Below are 18,033 nucleotides of genomic sequence, written 5' to 3' on the forward strand. Positions count from 1 at the left end.
GCCCATCCTCCACCTTCCAACAATCACTCCCAAGTGAGTGCCAACTGCCCATCCTCCACCTTCCAATAATCACTCCCATGTGACTACCTAGTATCCATTTACTGGGATCACTATAGAAATCAGCCACTAATCAGGGAACATCTGCCTCAAGGAACCTGTAATGGGTTGCAGAGGATTGTACATCATGTTTCACATGAAGATGAGGTTGCCATCTGGTGGATTTTCTCTTAAATAAAAGCTAATAACATTTATAGATAAAAGCATAGAATCTTCTGGTAGGTGGGCCAATGTTGCCACTTTTAGAAAACACATTTTAGAAAGTGTTTCTTTAAACATTTATTGAGTATCCATTTCATGATTTGTACAGGATAAGTCCCTGTTCTTTATAACTGAAGTATAAGAAAAATTAGTATACAGAAGCTTCAGATTTAAAAGATAATAAATATGACTATTTAAAAAAATCTACAAAGTTCTTCTAGATAAAAATTTGGTTATATTTATTCTAAAAGTGTTTAGAAGTAAGATCTATGACATCACCTGCGCTGTTTCAAATGTTAAAGTGACTTTTGGTGTCATAAATGCCTTTGTATGATAGCCTTGCCATGGAGATTCAGAGTCAGATACATGCCGAGGAATATAAATGGCTCAGTCTCTAATATGCTTTAATATAGCTTGACCATTGATTCAAACATCACTACCCACTATTTCTGGTTTTCCGTTGTTTCATTTTCTCTAATGGAACTCTAGTGGTAATCTCCATGTATTAAAGTATGATATTTGTCCCTTAGAAGGCATGGCAATTGATTAAATCAAAACTTCCAAGGAATGAGGAAAAGCTCAAAATATTGTAGGGTAAATTTTATTTATCTATTTAATATTAAATTTATTTAATACCAGGGATTAAATTTAGGGGCACTCAACCACTGAGCCACATGCCCAACCCTTTTTTAATTTTTTTTTTTTAATTTTGAGACAGGGTCATGCTAAGTTTCTGAGGCTGGCCTCACACTTGCAATCCTCCTGCCTCAGTCTCATGAGTCTCTGGGATTAAAGGTATGGGCCACTGTGCTGGATGTAAGGTTAAAGTTAAGTCAATAGAACAAAAATTTAAAATTCAGAGGATCTCCAAGACAGTAAAAGAAAATGATGTGTAAAAAATAGAAAAAAGACGAGAAGAAAATTAAAGGGCTCAGTACTGGAGGACCAAAATAGGCTAATATAGTTCTATTTATATATTTTTCTTTGCAGAGCTGGGGATCAGCAACAAAAGTTCTGGAGAATGAGAAAATAAAAATGAGAAATTAAATACTATAAGACTAATTCCTAGCACTGTAGGATGTGAATATACAGATTGAAAAGTTTCGTCAGTTACCTAGAATGATGAAAGAGAAAATGAAATCCAGTAATGTATATCACAATGAAATTTCAGAAGATAGAATAGGGAAGATTCTAAAAGCTTCCAGAGAGAAAAAAAACACGTTGTATACAAAGGATCACAAATAATATTAGGAACAATACTTTTCAACCGAATACTAAAATCTTGGAGACAAATTTTGAGGGGAAAATAAATTCTAAACGTAATAGGCTAAACAATGACCCCCTCCACAAAAATGTCCCATGGACCTATGAATATGTTTTATTAAATGGCAAAAAATAATTTTGTAGGTGGCATTAAATTAAGGATACTGAGATGGGGAGATTAACATGGACTATTTGGGTGTTTATAACAAGGGTCCTAAAAATAGGGAGGCAGGAGGGCCAAAGTAAAACGTATTGGAGATGCAAAGACTGAGTCACAGATTGGATTAATATGCTTTGAATATGTTAGAAGGGGCATGTACGAAAGAAAGAAGGTAGTTTCTAGAAACTGTAACAGGCAAGGAAAACAATTCTACGTTAGAGCTTCTAGAAGGAACCACCTTGATTTTAGACCATTTAAATTGAGTTTAGATTTATGACAGAAAGAAAATAAATTGTGTGTGTGTGTATGTGTTGTTTTGTTTGCAGTGCTGAATGTACAACCCAGGGTCTCATGCATGTTAGGTAGGCATTCTAACACTGAGCTACACCCCAGGCTATTTGTGTTGTTTTGAACCCTGAGTTTGTGGTAATTTGTTACAAAAGTAATAGGGAAATAATACACCAACCCAGAATTCTATATCAGTTGAGTTAATAATAAGATGAAAAATTAGAACAAGTTATTTTCACACATTTAAGATCTCAAAATATTTACCATCTTTTTTCCATGAATTTACCGGATGATATTTGTTTACTACAATGAGAGGTTAAACCAGAAGTGAAGGAAACAAAGGGGCCAGAAAGCAAGATCCAATTGAGAGAGGCAAAAAAGATTTTCAGTGTAAAGAGTGAGGAGAAATCATTGAACAGCTATTCCAAGGAATAAATCAGTTCAAGCAGGGCTCTGTGGTACAAACCTGTAATCCCAGTGACTTGGGAGCCTAAGGCAGGAATAATGCATGTTTGAGGTCAGACTCATCAACTTAAGGAGGCCCTATCTCAAAATAAAAAGAGCTGTGGACAAAGCTTTGCAGTGCATCACCCTGTGTTCAATCCCTAGTACCAAAAAAAGAAGTGACATTTTTTTTTTTACCTACTTCAAGGCCAGGAACCCTGTAAAGGAATCCTGTAGACAAAGTACCAGGCTGCTTTTTTGGGGGGGTGGGTGGGAGTGGGTGGCTTTAGTTAATTATTAATCTATTAATCTCTTTCTTTTTGTGGTACTGGGAATTGAAACCAGGGACACTCTCTCACTGAGCCATATCCCCAGCCCTTTATTTTATTTTTTTACTTTGGCACTAGGGATTGAAACCAGGGTCACTTCACCACTGAGCTTCATCCTCATCTTTTTTTGTTTTTTATTCTGAGACAGGATCTTGCTAAATTTCCAAGGCTGGCATTGAACTTGGAATCTTCCTGTTTCAGCCTCCTCAGTTTCTGGGATTACAGGCATGTGCCACTGAGCCTAGCATAACGAGAATATTCATTGATAGGTTTAAAATTTGGGGGCAGGTCAAGTAAGGAGAAAATTAAATGATTTAATTTGTTTACAAAAGTGTACTTCACTAAATTATTGTAAGATATGTAGCTTAAAATATTTTTTTTTCTTTTTTAAAACTAGGAAACAAAATGTAAAAGAACCAGCAATATTTTAAACAAAATGTCTTTAAAAAATCATAACTCTTCATCAGTTCATTTTCATTAATCAGTTCACGTTCTGATTAATGAAACTATTGGTTTTATGAGTCTAGATTTTCATTAAAGTTTTGGCAGTTTTTACCCAGTTCAATGGTATTCTAAAGTCATCAGAGATCTATGTTCAAAAGTGCTTGTCAAAGTCATTTTCCATGAATTTCTTAGTAACAATTTAGACTGGTTGCAACTATTTTTAGAGAAGTATGAAAACAATATAATAATTGCCCGTAGATGACAAAAACTTAAAATGGCCAGAGTTAAAAATCTGGTGAGAGTCCATAATGACAGACAAGGAAATTTTTTTTATTCTTTTGGTATTCAAAAATATAACATCAGGGGCTGGGGTTGTGGCTCAGTGGTAGAGCGTTTGCCTATCATGTGTGAGGCACTGGGTTCAATTCTCAGCACCACATATAAATAAATAAAGGTCCATTGACAACTAAAAAATATTTACAAAAAGTATAATATCAGAATTATGACTGATAAATATGCCAAGACATATTAGGTTTCTAGGAATCATACAATTTTGGAATACATATTATTAACACATTTATATATAAATAACTCAAAGAAGGCAAAATTTTAAAGACAATTTGATCCAAAAAGAAAATAGGGTTCACTATATATATATATATATATATATATATATATATATATATATCACACACACACACACACACACACACACATATATATATATATATATATATATATATATATATATATCCTAGATACCAACTTTTAGTTAAACTGAATACACTTATTAAGAAAAATTGTCTCTCATCGGGTTTAATCTGGGACAGACCCCAAAATCTTTAGGCATTTTTGCTCTTTTATTTCCCTTTCTCTCTCTCTCTCTAAATCATTCTCCCTAAAGTTTGCTTTTAAAAGAAGTAATTTTTCAAGGAAGACTGAAAGTGAGGATTGTGGATACTTCTCAGTGGTAGAGCACTTACTTGCCCAGCATAGGAAAGCTCTGGGTTCCATCCTCAGCACCACAAAATAAAACAAAGTAGAAGAGAATTTACATCTTAAAGACAGAAAAATACTGTAAGTTTTCATAAAAAATTTGGGAGATATTATTTGCCTATTAAGTCATTATTTAGATTTTTCTTTTACAAGGGCAGGACAGTATCCTTTCCAACATTCTTATTTTGTACAATACCTGTAGGTTTTCTAAGATAAATAGGTGGCTTTGGTTTTTAGAGATACATATTTGTAATGAGTCTTTTTTCCCCCAGTTTTTTAGAAAAAGACTGTTGCATTTAATTTCTTTAAGAATTGTGTTATATAGCCTGAGTGATATCAAGGGTCTGGCTTGTCCATATAAAACCTGCATTATCTTTAATTGTTCTTTAATATCAGGGAGCAGATTTTTAGCTAAGATGGAAACCAAAAAGATTTCTTTATTCTGGATTTAGAGTGGTTTCTCTTGGAAATGTTTCAATAAAGTGTTTCATTTTAGTTTGTAGTTCCATTTTTGCTCTGGAAAAAGAGTAAAACAAATAATTGTTATCACTAAATATAAACCAAAGCTTTAAACCAAAGGCATACCTAAGCTAATGACTAGAAGTACATAAAAAATTCACAGGAGAGCAACTAAAATAAAAACCAAAGTCTATACAAAGGGATAAAGAAAAACACTACCCTATCCAAATCCAAGGTACTTCCAATTTTATCATTTTTAAATTTATTTTTATTTTTTTTCCAATTTTATCTTAACAAAAGAAAGTTTAGTCCATACAAATGGGTTTGGCCTTTTACCACTGAGTCACATCCCTCCCTCTTTCTTTCTTCTTTTTTTTTTTTCTTTTTTAAAGGACAGCAATTTTATTTTTTATAACTTTGTTTATTTTTTTCATGTGGTGATGAGGATGGAACCCAGTACTTCACACCTGCTAGGCAAGTGCTCTACCACTGAGCCACAATCTTAGCTCCTTTTCCTGCTTTTTAAAAAAATTTATTTTGAGACAGGAGTTGCTAGGGCCTCACTAAGGTGCTGAGGCTGGCTTTGAACTTGTGATCCTCCTGCTTCAGCCTCCCCAGTCGCTGGGATTACAGGTGAGCGCCATTGTGCCTGGCCACATTATAACCAGTTTGTCTTCTTAGAGAAAAAAAGTTAAACAGTCCTTACAAAACAGGAGACAAAAGCCTTCTATGGGGGAAGAAGGGATTATGAATGGGTACTCTGTAATAAAGAGTCATACAAATGATTTAAACAATTTAAACTAATATTTTCCTCGTGAGTCAAAGGACAATTTTGTAATAGATGTATGATGTATTTTAGTGCTTACCAGTAGTACATACGTTAAAATTGGAACCAAAGGGATTTATGACTTCTTTGAGGGAGGGGGGCAGGCATGCTAGGGATTGAACCCAGGGTCTTATGCAGCAAGTGCTCTACCACTAAAGTACAACATCTCCCCAGCCACTCCCAACCCCTGCCCCCTTTTTATATTTTGAGATAGGGTATTATTAATTTTCCCAGGTTGTCTTGAACTTGCCATCCTCCTGCTTCAGTTTCCACAGTAGTTGGGATTACAAGTGTGCACCACCACTCTGGGTTTATGTCTTTTTATTTTATTTTATTTAGGCGGTACTGGGGATTGAGCCCAGGGGCACTTTACTACTGAGCCCTTTCCCCAGTCTTTTTAATTTGTAAAATAAAATTGCAGAGATAGGCCTCAAACTTCTGCCTCAGTCTCTCTAGTAGCTGGGATCACAGGTGTGTGCTAACGTGCCTAGCCCTCTGGTTTATGTCTTTTTAGGAATACATTTTAAGGATATGGTAATATTTGCCTGGAAAACTTTAAGTGCTTTTCCCCCTTTTCCCTAAATGGAAAGGGTAGGCAAGAGCAAAAATGCACATTCATGGTAACCATATTGAGCAGTTTCATTGCCAAATAACACCATTAAAAGATTTGTGATTCCCAAACAAGGATGCCTACTCAACACTTAAGGACAGTATTCGGATTTTTCTAAACTTCCATTTTTTGAAAAAAAAAACTATATTCGGCAATTTTCCAAATCATGGTGGAGGACTCATGATCCTATACGTCAAGAATTTAGAACCTAGGCTGGCACGTAGACCGTTAAGTCCCTGGCCCCACCCTATTGGTGACATAGCTCCTGTCTAACCGCCTAAGGGAGGCTGTTACGAACTTCCGCCATTTGCTTATAATGCTACGGCCGCGTGGCTTTGCTACGTCACATCCGGCCTTTGCGATTCGGAACTTCGAATCCGCGAGATGAAGTGTCTGTTTGTTACTGTAGGGACCACCAGCTTTGACGACCTCATTGCTTGTGTGTCGGCGCACGACAGCTTACAAGTGAGTGGGGGAGGCAGGCCGGCGGCGGCTTGCCTCGCCTTCCTTCGCTTCGCCTGGCTTTGCTTGTCGCTAGCTGTCTTTAGCTTTACTAGTAGCCTTCGTAACCTCGCCTGACCGAAACGTTCGGAAAGAAACCTTCGCTGCTTTACCTCAGGTGCCTCCGCCCCTTTGCTGGCTCCTCCCCAGTGCCCGACTGGGCCCTCCCCCGCCTCACCAGCCCCTTGGCGTCTTCCCTTTGCGGTTTCTCCTCTCCCGCAGCCTTCCCCGGCCCCTCCTCCTCTTCCTCCTCCCGGTCTCCTTTCCCCAGTTTTCCCCTTTCCAGTCGCCTCCGCCCCTCTTTTCAGCGGTTTTGTTCCTTGGAACTGGGCCCCCCGCCGAGCTGGGTTCGCGGGAGGGTGTCTGCTTGCCTCTGGTTTCCCGGTCGCCTGTGGGTCCGGGGATCCACGGCAAGTGGTGCGGCCCTTTGAGCCCGCCGTGCGGGAATTTCGGTTGTGCGGCCCTCGCCCCGCTCAGCCCGAGTGTTTTCCTGCAGGCGCCCTGCAGGATCGAGACCCTGCCCGCGCGGCGTGTCGGTTGCCCGTCTCATTCGGGCTCGCGGTTCTAGACTGCCCAGGCAGTGAGGCAGAACTGGACTGTTCCTTGGTTGTCCCTCCCCCCTAGTTTGCAGTGCCTTCTTCAAAGTCTTTCCCTGTTCGTATTTTATCGGGATCAGGTCGGTGAACTGGGAATTAGATTAGGGCTCCCCTTTTGGTCTCAGGATGGGGAAAATTGGCCACAGGCAGGCTGTTTGGCAATGCGTGCACGGGTCTGAACGCCGACCTCTGGGATTGTTGTTGTCACTGCTCTTACAGTAGCCAATTTAAAAGGCCCGCGTTTTCTTATTTCCTGTTTTAGATCATCAAGAGCCTTGGTTACAACCGACTTATCCTCCAAATTGGTAGAGGAACGGTGGTACCGGAACCGTTCAGTACTGAGTCATTTACTCTGGATGTTTACAGGTACAAGGAGTCCTTGAAAGAAGACCTGCAGAAAGCAGATCTTGTTATTAGTCACGCAGGTAAAGTGTCTTAGAGTCTCAGCATTCAGTCTTTGATAAACAGTAATTAAGTAACTTATGCAAACATTTTCCTGGCAAAAGTAAAACCACTTAGTGAATTGTTACGCAGAATATATTCACTGTAGCCCGGTTGGATATGACAATTACTTGAATACTTGAATATAATAATTGAGAACTTTGGCTCACAGAATTTAGTGTTTCTGGCTCCAAGAAGGATGGGAAATTAATTACTGTAGCACAACGTTACAATAAAAAACCCTAAGCACAAAGGAGCAAAATAATTTATTCAATGACGTGCTATGAATTATCAACCTAAAATTAGTACTAGGGCTTAGATCTGAAGGACTGTTCAGCCTGCTCATTGGCTGGATTGGTGTTGGAGAAATTGGCTTTGAAAGGTGTTTTTTTTGCACATTTTTATTAAGGGTGAGTGTGAAATACATAACAGTTAAAATATTCTTTTCCCCTTATTTTTATTAGTACATTCTAGTTGTACATGATGGGTGGGATTTATTGTTACATATTTGTACATGCACATAATGTGACAAAAATATTCTTTAACAACTACTTATTCTTTGTGTAAGTCATTTCTTTAGAAGAACCATCTTGATCTTGTTGATGAGACTTTCAGTACATTTAGGAGAATTGCTTTTGGGTAGCACTACAGTTTTGACTGCTGTGAGAAAGGTTGGTTTTAAAAAGTCTAGTTTGAGGAGAGAAAAGTTATTAGAAATAGATGTTAGTGACATTGGTAATTAAAAATGTATAGCATAATAGCCAACAGAACTTTTGGCATGGCCATAGCTCTTTTTATTTTGAGACACTGTGTCCCTAAGTTTCTTAGGGTTTTGCTAAATTGCTCAGGCTGGCCTCCACCTTGTGATCCTCCTATCTCAGCCTCTTGAGTCTCTGACATTACAAGTGTATACCACTGCACCTGGCTTGGTGTCTGTTCTTAACTTCTACCCTGGCATAGGATATATACATATCCTATGTATATCTACTCACATCTCCTAGATGATTTTAGATTTCAAAGTTCTTTTTGAGTTGTTCTCTTTGCCACCATCTCCTCAAATAGGGCATTAATATCCAGGATATACAAAGACCTCAAAAACCTTAATACCAGAAAAACCAACCCCATCAATAAATGAGTAAAGGAACTAAACAGACACTTAAGAAGAAGAACTACAAATGGTCAACAAAAGAGAAATGCAAATTAAAAGTACACTGAAGATTCCATCTCATTCCAATTGGAATGGCAATTATCAAGAATACAAGTGACAGGTCTGGGGTGCTTAGTAGTAGAGCACTTGCCAGGCATGTGTGGGGCACTGGGTTGGATCCTCAGCATCACATAAAAAAAGGTGTCTATCTACAACCAAAAATATAAAAAAAATACAAGTAACAGTGTTGGCGAGGACATGGGGGAAAGGGGCACACTCATACATTATTGGTGGGACTGTAATTAGTACCACCACTCTGGAAAGCAATGTAGAGGTTCCTCAAAAAACTAGGTATAGAACCACCATATGACTCAAGTATCCCATTCCTTGGTATATATCCAAGGGAGTTAAAATCAGCATTCTGCAGTTACGTGGCCACGTCAATGTTTATAGCAGCACAAGTCTCAGTAGCTAATCTATGGAACCAACCTAGGTGCCCTTCAATAGTTGAATGAATAAGGAAAATATGTATATTCAATGGAGTATTAGTTATAAATAAAAACAACTTTATGGCATTGGCTTAAAAATGGAACTGGAGACTGTCATGCCGAGTGAAATAACCCAGTCCCAAGAAGTCAGGTTGAATGCTTTTCTGATATGCCAAAGCTATCCAAAATAAGGGAGGAGGTGTTTACAAAAAGAATAGAAGTATGATCAGAGTAATAGACAAAGGGGAATGAAAGGGAGGGAGGAGGGTTGGGATAAGGAAAATCTGTGGGATGAATCTGACCTAACTTTCCTGTGTGTATATATGAATATACCACAGTGAATCTCACAATTATGTACCACCATAAAATATTAATTAAAAAAACAATAGAAAGAACAGTAGAGGGAAGGAAGTGGGAAGAAGGAAGGGGAATGAGAAATACTGGGGATTGAATTGGAGCAAATTATATGCCATGCTTTTATAATTATAGTATATTGTCATGTATAACTAAAAAAACAATTAAGAATTAGTTGAATTCTTCCATACACACATATTCATAGAGGTCTAGCCTTGACTGTCTTCAGGATGGCACTTCACAGGTAAACTCAAATGGTATTAAGAGTTTTTCTTTATTGTGCCTGTCACTATTTTAGTCTTGCTTTTACTACTTGTGGTTGAATAGAAGTGAAGTACAGTTATCCCTTGGTGTCTACCAGGGATTGGTTCCAGAATCCCTGAGGATACTAAAATCTGAGATGCTCTCATGTCCCTTACATAAAATGACCTATTACTTACATATAACCTATGCACATCCTCCTGTATACCTTGTCTAAATTACTTATGAGTAGTTGTTAAGCTATATTTAATGGAGCACTGGTTAAGTTTACATGTTCTATTAATCTAGTCTAAGGATGCAGAACTTGAAGATATAGAGAGTCTGTTGTATAGTTTCACATACAATGTGTTGAACTTGAATCTTACTTGGATTCAAGGCCATTCCAAGATGTAATACTAGAGAGCAGGTAACAGCACTAAGTCATAGGCCGTACTATCATCAGCAGTAATAAAATGTATTTTTTAAATTCAGGTTTATTAACAGTAACTGTTACGTATATGTTTGTCATTTTCAATATATAATTGAAAGGTCTGGTTTAATGATCTGTCAGTTTAAGTTATTCAGCTTAAGAGTTCTAACCACCTTAACTTTTTCAAAATCATATTAACAAATTTTATTTTTGTAGGTGCAGGAAGCTGTTTGGAGACTCTGGAAAAAGGCAAGCCACTTGTGGTAGTTATAAATGAAAAGTTAATGAACAATCATCAGCTGGAATTGGCAAGGAAGCTACACAAAGAGGGGCATCTTTTCTATTGCACCTGCAGGTATACTAGAGACTGATTATTTGATCTCTAATATTTTCATGAGCTGTTCTTATCTAACCCATCTGTCTGTTTCGCCTCTTACCTTCTCACACTTACCAAACATACTTTAATTTTCTTACCTGTAAAACCTTCTCATTTGTCTCTCCCTTTAACTTTGATCTGTGTTGTATTTTATTCTGTATCTCTGGCCATTTCTTTGCATGTAAATATTTGAGAGTGTATGAGTGTATGCTCGTTAGTGTGTAAGTTTTCGTGAATCTGATTTTTAGTTCATTGTTTACATTTTCAGTATTCCAGGAAGACATTTGCTTTTTTCAGTTAAGATTTTGACTTTACTGAGTCCACTGGAATCCCTACATTAAAAGTATTTACTCATTTATTCAGTAACACCTAATGTGCAGTGGGCACTGTTTTAAATGCTAGGGATACAGTGGTAAACAGATAAAAGTCCATGTTCTCATGGTACTTAAATTCTAGTGGTAGAATTTCACATGATGAAATACACTACAGGGGAAGTAAGACAGGATGATGCTATACAGTTGGGCTGAAGACTAATTAGATAGAACCCTCAGATAAGGCTTGACAAAGTATAAGACATTTGAGGTGAGATCTAAGTACAGGGATGAGCCAGTCATGGGAAACTATAGACACCAAGGAACAGCAATTGCAAAAGCCCTAAGTGAGAAGTGAACTTGGAAGCTGATGTGCTTGAGAAACAGGAAGGTTATTGTGGCATGAATATAGTGTGCAAGGGAGAGAGTAGTATGATGCTGGGAGGGGAAAGTTTATGTAAGAGCTCTGATTTTATTCTGAGTTTAATGGGAAACCATTGGAGCTTTTTAATCAGAGGAATTACTTTATAGTGAGAAGTATTATTTTCTAGAAGTATATTAGAATTCAATAAGAACTGATCAACATCAAATAGAAGGATGAAGAAAGTTGCTGATTTGTTTTGTGTTAGTTCTTCCTTGACACTAGAAGCCTGTCAGAGGGCCAGGTCAGTAATTCCCAATTGTTTGACTTAAAACCTATTCTTATTGGAAGTATTAAAGTATTTTATATTATATTATAGTTAAATTGATGTTGGATTTAAAATAAAGAATACTAGAAGAAATTAGCTAGAACATAAACACCTTTTAATTTTCCTGCTTCTGTATCTTACACACTCAGTGAATACTTCATAAAATGTTTTTTTGAGTACCTATTCTATGCCAGGCATTTTTCTAGGCAGCTGGTATATACAACCAGCGAACAAAACAAAGATTACTGCTCTCATTGGGAGGAAACAGATTCATTGATTGTTTCAGGAGTAAAATTGTTGGTGTCATCATACCTTTAATGATGGAGAGGAGGGAGGATGTCAGAGTGGCTTTGTAATATAGAAGCCAGTCAGAAGATAATTAAAATTATGTATGCTTCAGATAATGGGCACAATTTTCCCTTGGGTAGTTGATATTAGGGATTAGCATCATTTTTTCCCAGCCCTTGTATTCCCTTTTTAAAATTCTAATTAGTTATACATGATAGTAGAATGCATTTTGACACATCATACATAAATTAATTAACATTATTTTTGCTTTGTTTTTGTGGTGCTGTGGAACACAGGGCCTTGTGCGTGTGAGGCAAGCACTCTACCAACTGAGCTATATCTCCAACCCAAAAGAGAAATTTTCATCTTCCTAACTGCTTTATTCAGGGCAGTGTTCCCAGATGCTTTTGATGAGTATTTTTATTCAAAATGTTAAATCAGCTTTGATTTTTTTGTTAGTTTAATAAAAAAGGGAAAGCACTGATTCATGAATACATCCTGATGTTTTACTCATGCTGAAAAGGAAACTATACAAGTTTTCTATTATAAAATTATAGAAGTCTTTTTATATTAATTTCAGGAAAATCCCACACATGAAAGCACTAAGAATCAATAATTGGTTGTGTTTTCATTTTAGGTAAATAATTTTTTCCTCCAAACCTAGGGTGGGTGGTGGTATATTTGTTCTAATTTAGGATATAAATACATGATATAAATACATTTCAGAGGTAATAGTTTTATATTGTTCATATCCTTATTGCCAGCATGCATGGTGATTGTATATTGCTTAATTATATATTATCAATAGTAAGTTACCTGTAAAAATGTTTTATCATAATCTTCATGCATGGTTTAGCTTACCTTTTTTGTCTGGCAGTTATTACTTTTGGTATCATTTATTCTGTTTTTATATATTGTTTCATTTTATAACACCACAGTCCTAAGAAGTATTATGAACCTATGTGAACACATTATTCATAATGATACAGTTCTGAACTATTTCGGTTGACTTGAGAGAAAATATTTGTTGAATTCATATTGACATTTTATACTACTCTTTTTATTATGATAATAATCTTAGTATGTATACCTATAATATTAAAGTACATTAAGACTCACATTTACAGTTTAAGGGTTGTTGTATTCTTGGAAGTTAGTCATCAAGTGGGCAGCAGATGAATTATGGAATTTTCTCCCATTACCTAATATTTTTCTTCTTTTGTTTTAGCACGCTTCCGGGGCTGTTACAGTCAATGGACTTATCAACACTGAAATGTTATCCTCCTGGCCAGCCAGAAAAATTTTCTGCATTTTTGGATAAAGTTGTTGGATTAAAAAATAAACATTAAACTTTCATCACTTTAAAAACATAAAAACACCCATAAATCCAACCTGTTGATGTGATTAAGTCAAATTAAATACATAAAACATTTATAGAATAATATAAACTAATAAACTTCCTACATTTATAGAATATATAGGAAATTTTGTGGTGTGAACATTGCATTTGGGTTCAAATCCTAATTGCAATTAAGATTTCCCTACTCTTCATTATATAGTGAGAATTCACAGGTTTTTGTCCTAAAATCTCAAATGCATTTGGTATTGTGGGGAAAAATGAATGAAATTTGGAAACTGACAAAAACCATAAATATAGTTTGGTGTTCCTTTGAGTAAAAACTGAAACAGTAACAAGTCACTTTTTTTTGCATGACAATCAGCATCTTTAGCTTCATAATCTAAGGAAACAAAAACATTCTGGGTTGTGCTCTGTGGAATAAAAAGCTTGATAATTGCCTTAAAAAGATGATTAAGTTACTTAGCATGTTTGGAGAGATTACTTTTATTCTGATGAATAGAATAAAAGGAATATATTCACTTTATTTTCCTCTAACATATAATGTGATAAAATATCTTGCTCAATGTCAAAATTTTAAAGGATTGAGAATAATAAATCAAAAAGAACTTATGTTAGTAGGATTTATGTTAATTTTTAAGGCTACCCTCTACAGTGGTAACTAAACATTTACTATAGTATAGAAATGAACAGTGTATGTTGTTATAAAATTAGTCTTGCAAGTGAATAGTGAATGATCTTATTGTATAATGGCTTAAATATATGGTTTTAAAATTCATATTAGAACTTTAGATAGGTACATTGTGAAATTCTTTCTGATTAGAGAAAGTGGTCTCAGTCTTTTAAGATACATTAGATCATCCCTAAGTTCCAATAATTCTCTGATAGAAAGTTTATCCATGAAAACAGAACATTTAATATACAGACCTTGTTATATTACTATGCCAAAATGTTCAAAGTTCCAAGCATTTTACTTGGGATGCATTAATAATGTTTTTGTAGATTTATTTTTCTGATTATTTTTCTTTGGCTAATAATAAAATAAATTCTTGCTAATGGTAGAAAAGGTGGTTGCTGAGAAGTACTCTGGGTAGCAGGAGGAAGCCAGCTTCGATTAAAATTTTGCTGAGAATAATCTAAAAAGTGAGTAATCCACATGTACATAGTTGAGAATTCACAGCACCATAATACTTGTATATTAATATATGTTATAGAAAAGGTCTTATTCAAATACAGGAAGAAACTTAGTGTTTTCTGGGCCCTCTTAAAGTTTTTCTTGTTCAAGGAAAAAGTTGTTGGCATAAGGCTATATTGGTCACTCAGTCTTATAGTTGTTTTATGGCATGAAGTACTAACCTTAGAGAATCAGGAATGAAAGTGTTTACTCATACATCAGACAACCAAACATTGGTTCCCTAAATCTCTTCTACTTCCCTGCAATAATGAACAACGTAGATTTCATTATTTCACTCAATAGAGGCATATGTCAGTGGTGTCCATTGTGTATAGTAATGTCTTTGACTACACTGTTGTGGAATTTTATGTTGTGGGGTTTTAAATCAAAGTATACTTTCGAATCCTAATTTTGTATTGATCCTCAAGATGATCCAATTCATTCCCATGGCTTGTCAGATGAGGCAAGAGGTCAGAGATTAGTTTGCCTAGTAGCAGTTCCAAGACCCTGTTCTATTCATTTTCTACTATACCATAATATGTTGTAAACTTTTTGTTTATAGTTGTTTGCTCATTATTTAGTTAACTTTCATCCCCTTTGAGGAAGGTTTATTTCCAGAAGTTCTTTATTTGATAAGGAATCTCACACTTAACCGGGTTTTCTAACTTAGCAGCCTGTGATTCCTGATTTTTTTGGAATCTACCAAAAGGATCTATGTAGGATTGATACTAGATTGAATTAAAACTTTAAGGCAGTTGGAGACGAAGAAAATTTAGGTAACAGTGCACACCATTAACTACAAATGAGGAAAGAGGCTAAGATTTTTTTGGGGGGGGGGGAAATCTATTTGATATTTTTCTCAAAGTTTGATATCACTACATGATAGGTTCGGGTTCTTAAGAGTAAGTCAAAAAGTAGAATGCAGTTAATTTAGCAGGTGTTTACATTCCAGGGATAAGGAAACAAAAGAGTTGATTGGGAAATTCATACCATGGATAGGTTCAGAGGTGAAAGCTAATAGAAAGTTTATGGTGTTGGAGAAGGTGAAGTGATATAATGTTTTGAGATGACCTTGAGAATTACGAATTTTACATAAAGACATAGTTTGGAGGAAAGAGAGCTGAAAGGTTCCCAATGAACCTGATGGTAGAGTACTGTAAGATTTAAAGTAATCACTATCTGAAAGTACTATCAGGAGTTTTGACTTGAGAACCTTCAGAGATCTACTATGTATGCTTTAAAGGTAAATCATACAGATACAAAGGATAATATAAAAAGATTGAGACTAAAGTCAGGAATGATACAGTAATGTAGGTATTTTTTTTGCCTTTTATTATGATGTAAACACTAAATCCCATTGATTTCATAATGTTAATTTGCAGAGATGACTGAATCTGCATAGAGTTTGAAAGATGAGGTGAGTGGACAGATTATATGGAATTTTTTGGAAAGATTTGGAATAGGTGATTATGATAGCTGTGTGGTGATCAATTTTTGCTCTAAAAGTTGTATCATATTTGAATGAAGATAACAGTTAACACTTGCTGAGTACTTAGTACATATCAGGCACTATTCAGAACACTTAACATACTCATTTAATTTTTCTAGTAACACTATGAAATAGTTGATATTGCCCCATTTTGCAGATGAGGAAATTGAACTTGGGAGTTTTATGCCATCTATATGTCTTAGAGGTGAAAGGAGGTCTGGAAATTGTAATTGAAGCACTGAATTCTGGTGTATTTCCTTGATTTGTGAGGACAAATGAAGACAATATTTGTGATAGAATATTTGAATTCAGTTGACTCTTCCCTGATATTCAGATTGTGTGTTGGCTACAGATACATGTATAACCTATTTGAGTTTTTATATTGCTACTTTATAGCACACTGATGGCTATTTATAGATATTTTTCCTAGTTTATATGATTGCAAGTTATTTAAAATATTTTTTCCTTAAATGTTTGTGTTTTCAGGTTCTTTTTTTTTTGGATCCTCTTTGCTTTGTAGTTTTTTTCTTGCTATTTTCATAACTCCTAGAGCCTCTCCTTCTATTGAGTCTTGTATGTATATCTCCTAACTCTGATTAGAGTTGCTGAATGATTTCCAGTTTCCTGTTTGTTAATTCTGAAAGCACTTCAAACATGATGTGCTCCAAACTAAAGTCATATTTCTCTTTTCATATTACCTGAGGTCCTTATCTTCATTACTGGTATTTAGTCAGTCCTCCAGTCTTTAACTCATACCTCCACCCCTTTATAGGTAATTGATCAGATTTTTTTTTTACTTCCTAAATATCTCAAGCTCATTTATTTGTATATTCAGTCTTGTAATACAAATACATGTTGAGAATCTACTTCTGTATCAGCAGGATTCAAGACATGATTCTTGCTCTGGAGGAGCTTTTAATAGTCTAGTTGGGGAAGAACTATGTCTTATACATTCTTGAGTCTTCTTCCTGAAATGGACTAGGCTCCATTAATGTTGAATGTACTTCTGTATTTAGTACTTTTTTCTGATATCAAGTAGGATTTGATATTGGTTCTAGGGAACAGTCATCTTACATTTATTTCCTATTGACTCTAAGTGTCTAGTTTTTCTCTTGTTCCAAAGATGTGTCCATCACACTGTACGGTGAAGTTCACAGGGCCAAATATTTATAGGAACAGCATCCCAAATATCATTAATGATCCTTTGAAATATTCTGATGGAATTTGTCAAATAATGGTGCTTGTTGAGGATTTGTGGCAAAACATGATATTTAAAAATCAGGTATATGAAAAGCAGTAGCTATAGTATTTTCCAGTAAAAGATTATGTGGAGAAAAATTAGAATACCACCAAATTATTGTTAATTTTTAGATTGGTAGTTCCCTACATGAATATTCTAGAATAATATTTCTATTGTTCTTTTAATTCTTAGAATTTTGTAGGTGGGCAAGAAAAAATAGATAAGTAGGAATGCAAAATGTATGCTTTTCAACATTGATGTATATATTTAATATATATTTAAAATATATATATATATATATATATATATATATATATATATATATATATATAATTTTTTTGGTACTGGGTATTGAACTTGGGGGCACTCAATTACTAAGCCACACCCCTAGCCCTATTTTGTATTGTATTTAGAGACAGGGTTTCACTGAGTTGCTTAGCATTTGCCATTGCTGAAGCTGGGCTTTGAACTCATGATCCTCCTTCTGAGCCACTGGGATTACAGATGTGCACCACCATGCTCAGCTGATGCCAATATTTGAAAAACGTTTTGAAGGACTTTATATGCCATTATGTATAGATAGTAGACTGTCTTTATGGGTCTTTCATGTCTAGAATTTTATTTTCATAAATTTTGCTAAAATTGTTTTGGTTTACACACACATAGCTTTGGACATGATTTTGTTCTTGGCTGCTGCAGTTTTATTCTTTGAGGCAATGGTTTTTAAGCTTTATTTGGTGGTGGAACACTTTAAAGTATAACTATTGCTTCTCTGTGTACTTACACATATATACAACTTTGTCGTGACTTTCAGGAAAATCGTAGTCACCAGGTT

At 35.5% G+C, this 18,033-nt stretch overlaps 1 protein-coding gene across 6 annotated transcripts in view; it reads left to right on the forward strand.

The window, feature by feature from the left end:
* The first annotated feature begins 6,438 nt into the window (after positions 1-6,438).
* Positions 6,439-18,033, forward strand: part of Alg13 (ALG13 UDP-N-acetylglucosaminyltransferase subunit) — a 72,021-nt gene continuing 60,426 nt past the window's right edge. For 4 of the 6 annotated variants that reach the window (XM_027930805.2, XM_071605997.1, XM_071605998.1 and 1 more), the window contains exons 1-3: positions 6,439-6,542; positions 7,437-7,599; positions 10,491-10,629. In XM_027930805.2, coding sequence (XP_027786606.1) covers positions 6,462-6,542; positions 7,437-7,599; positions 10,491-10,629 — 383 coding nt within the window. In that variant the 5' untranslated portion in view covers positions 6,439-6,461. Of the gene's footprint in view, positions 6,543-7,188; positions 7,255-7,436; positions 7,600-10,490; positions 10,630-13,166; positions 13,315-18,033 lie in introns of those variants that run through there. The other 2 variants (XM_027930788.3, XM_071605999.1) reach the window with 2 other exon arrangements.

The sequence above is a fragment of the Marmota flaviventris genome, chromosome X (genome assembly GCF_047511675.1).
Source record: "Marmota flaviventris isolate mMarFla1 chromosome X, mMarFla1.hap1, whole genome shotgun sequence".
Classification (NCBI taxonomy): Eukaryota; Metazoa; Chordata; class Mammalia; order Rodentia; family Sciuridae; genus Marmota; species Marmota flaviventris.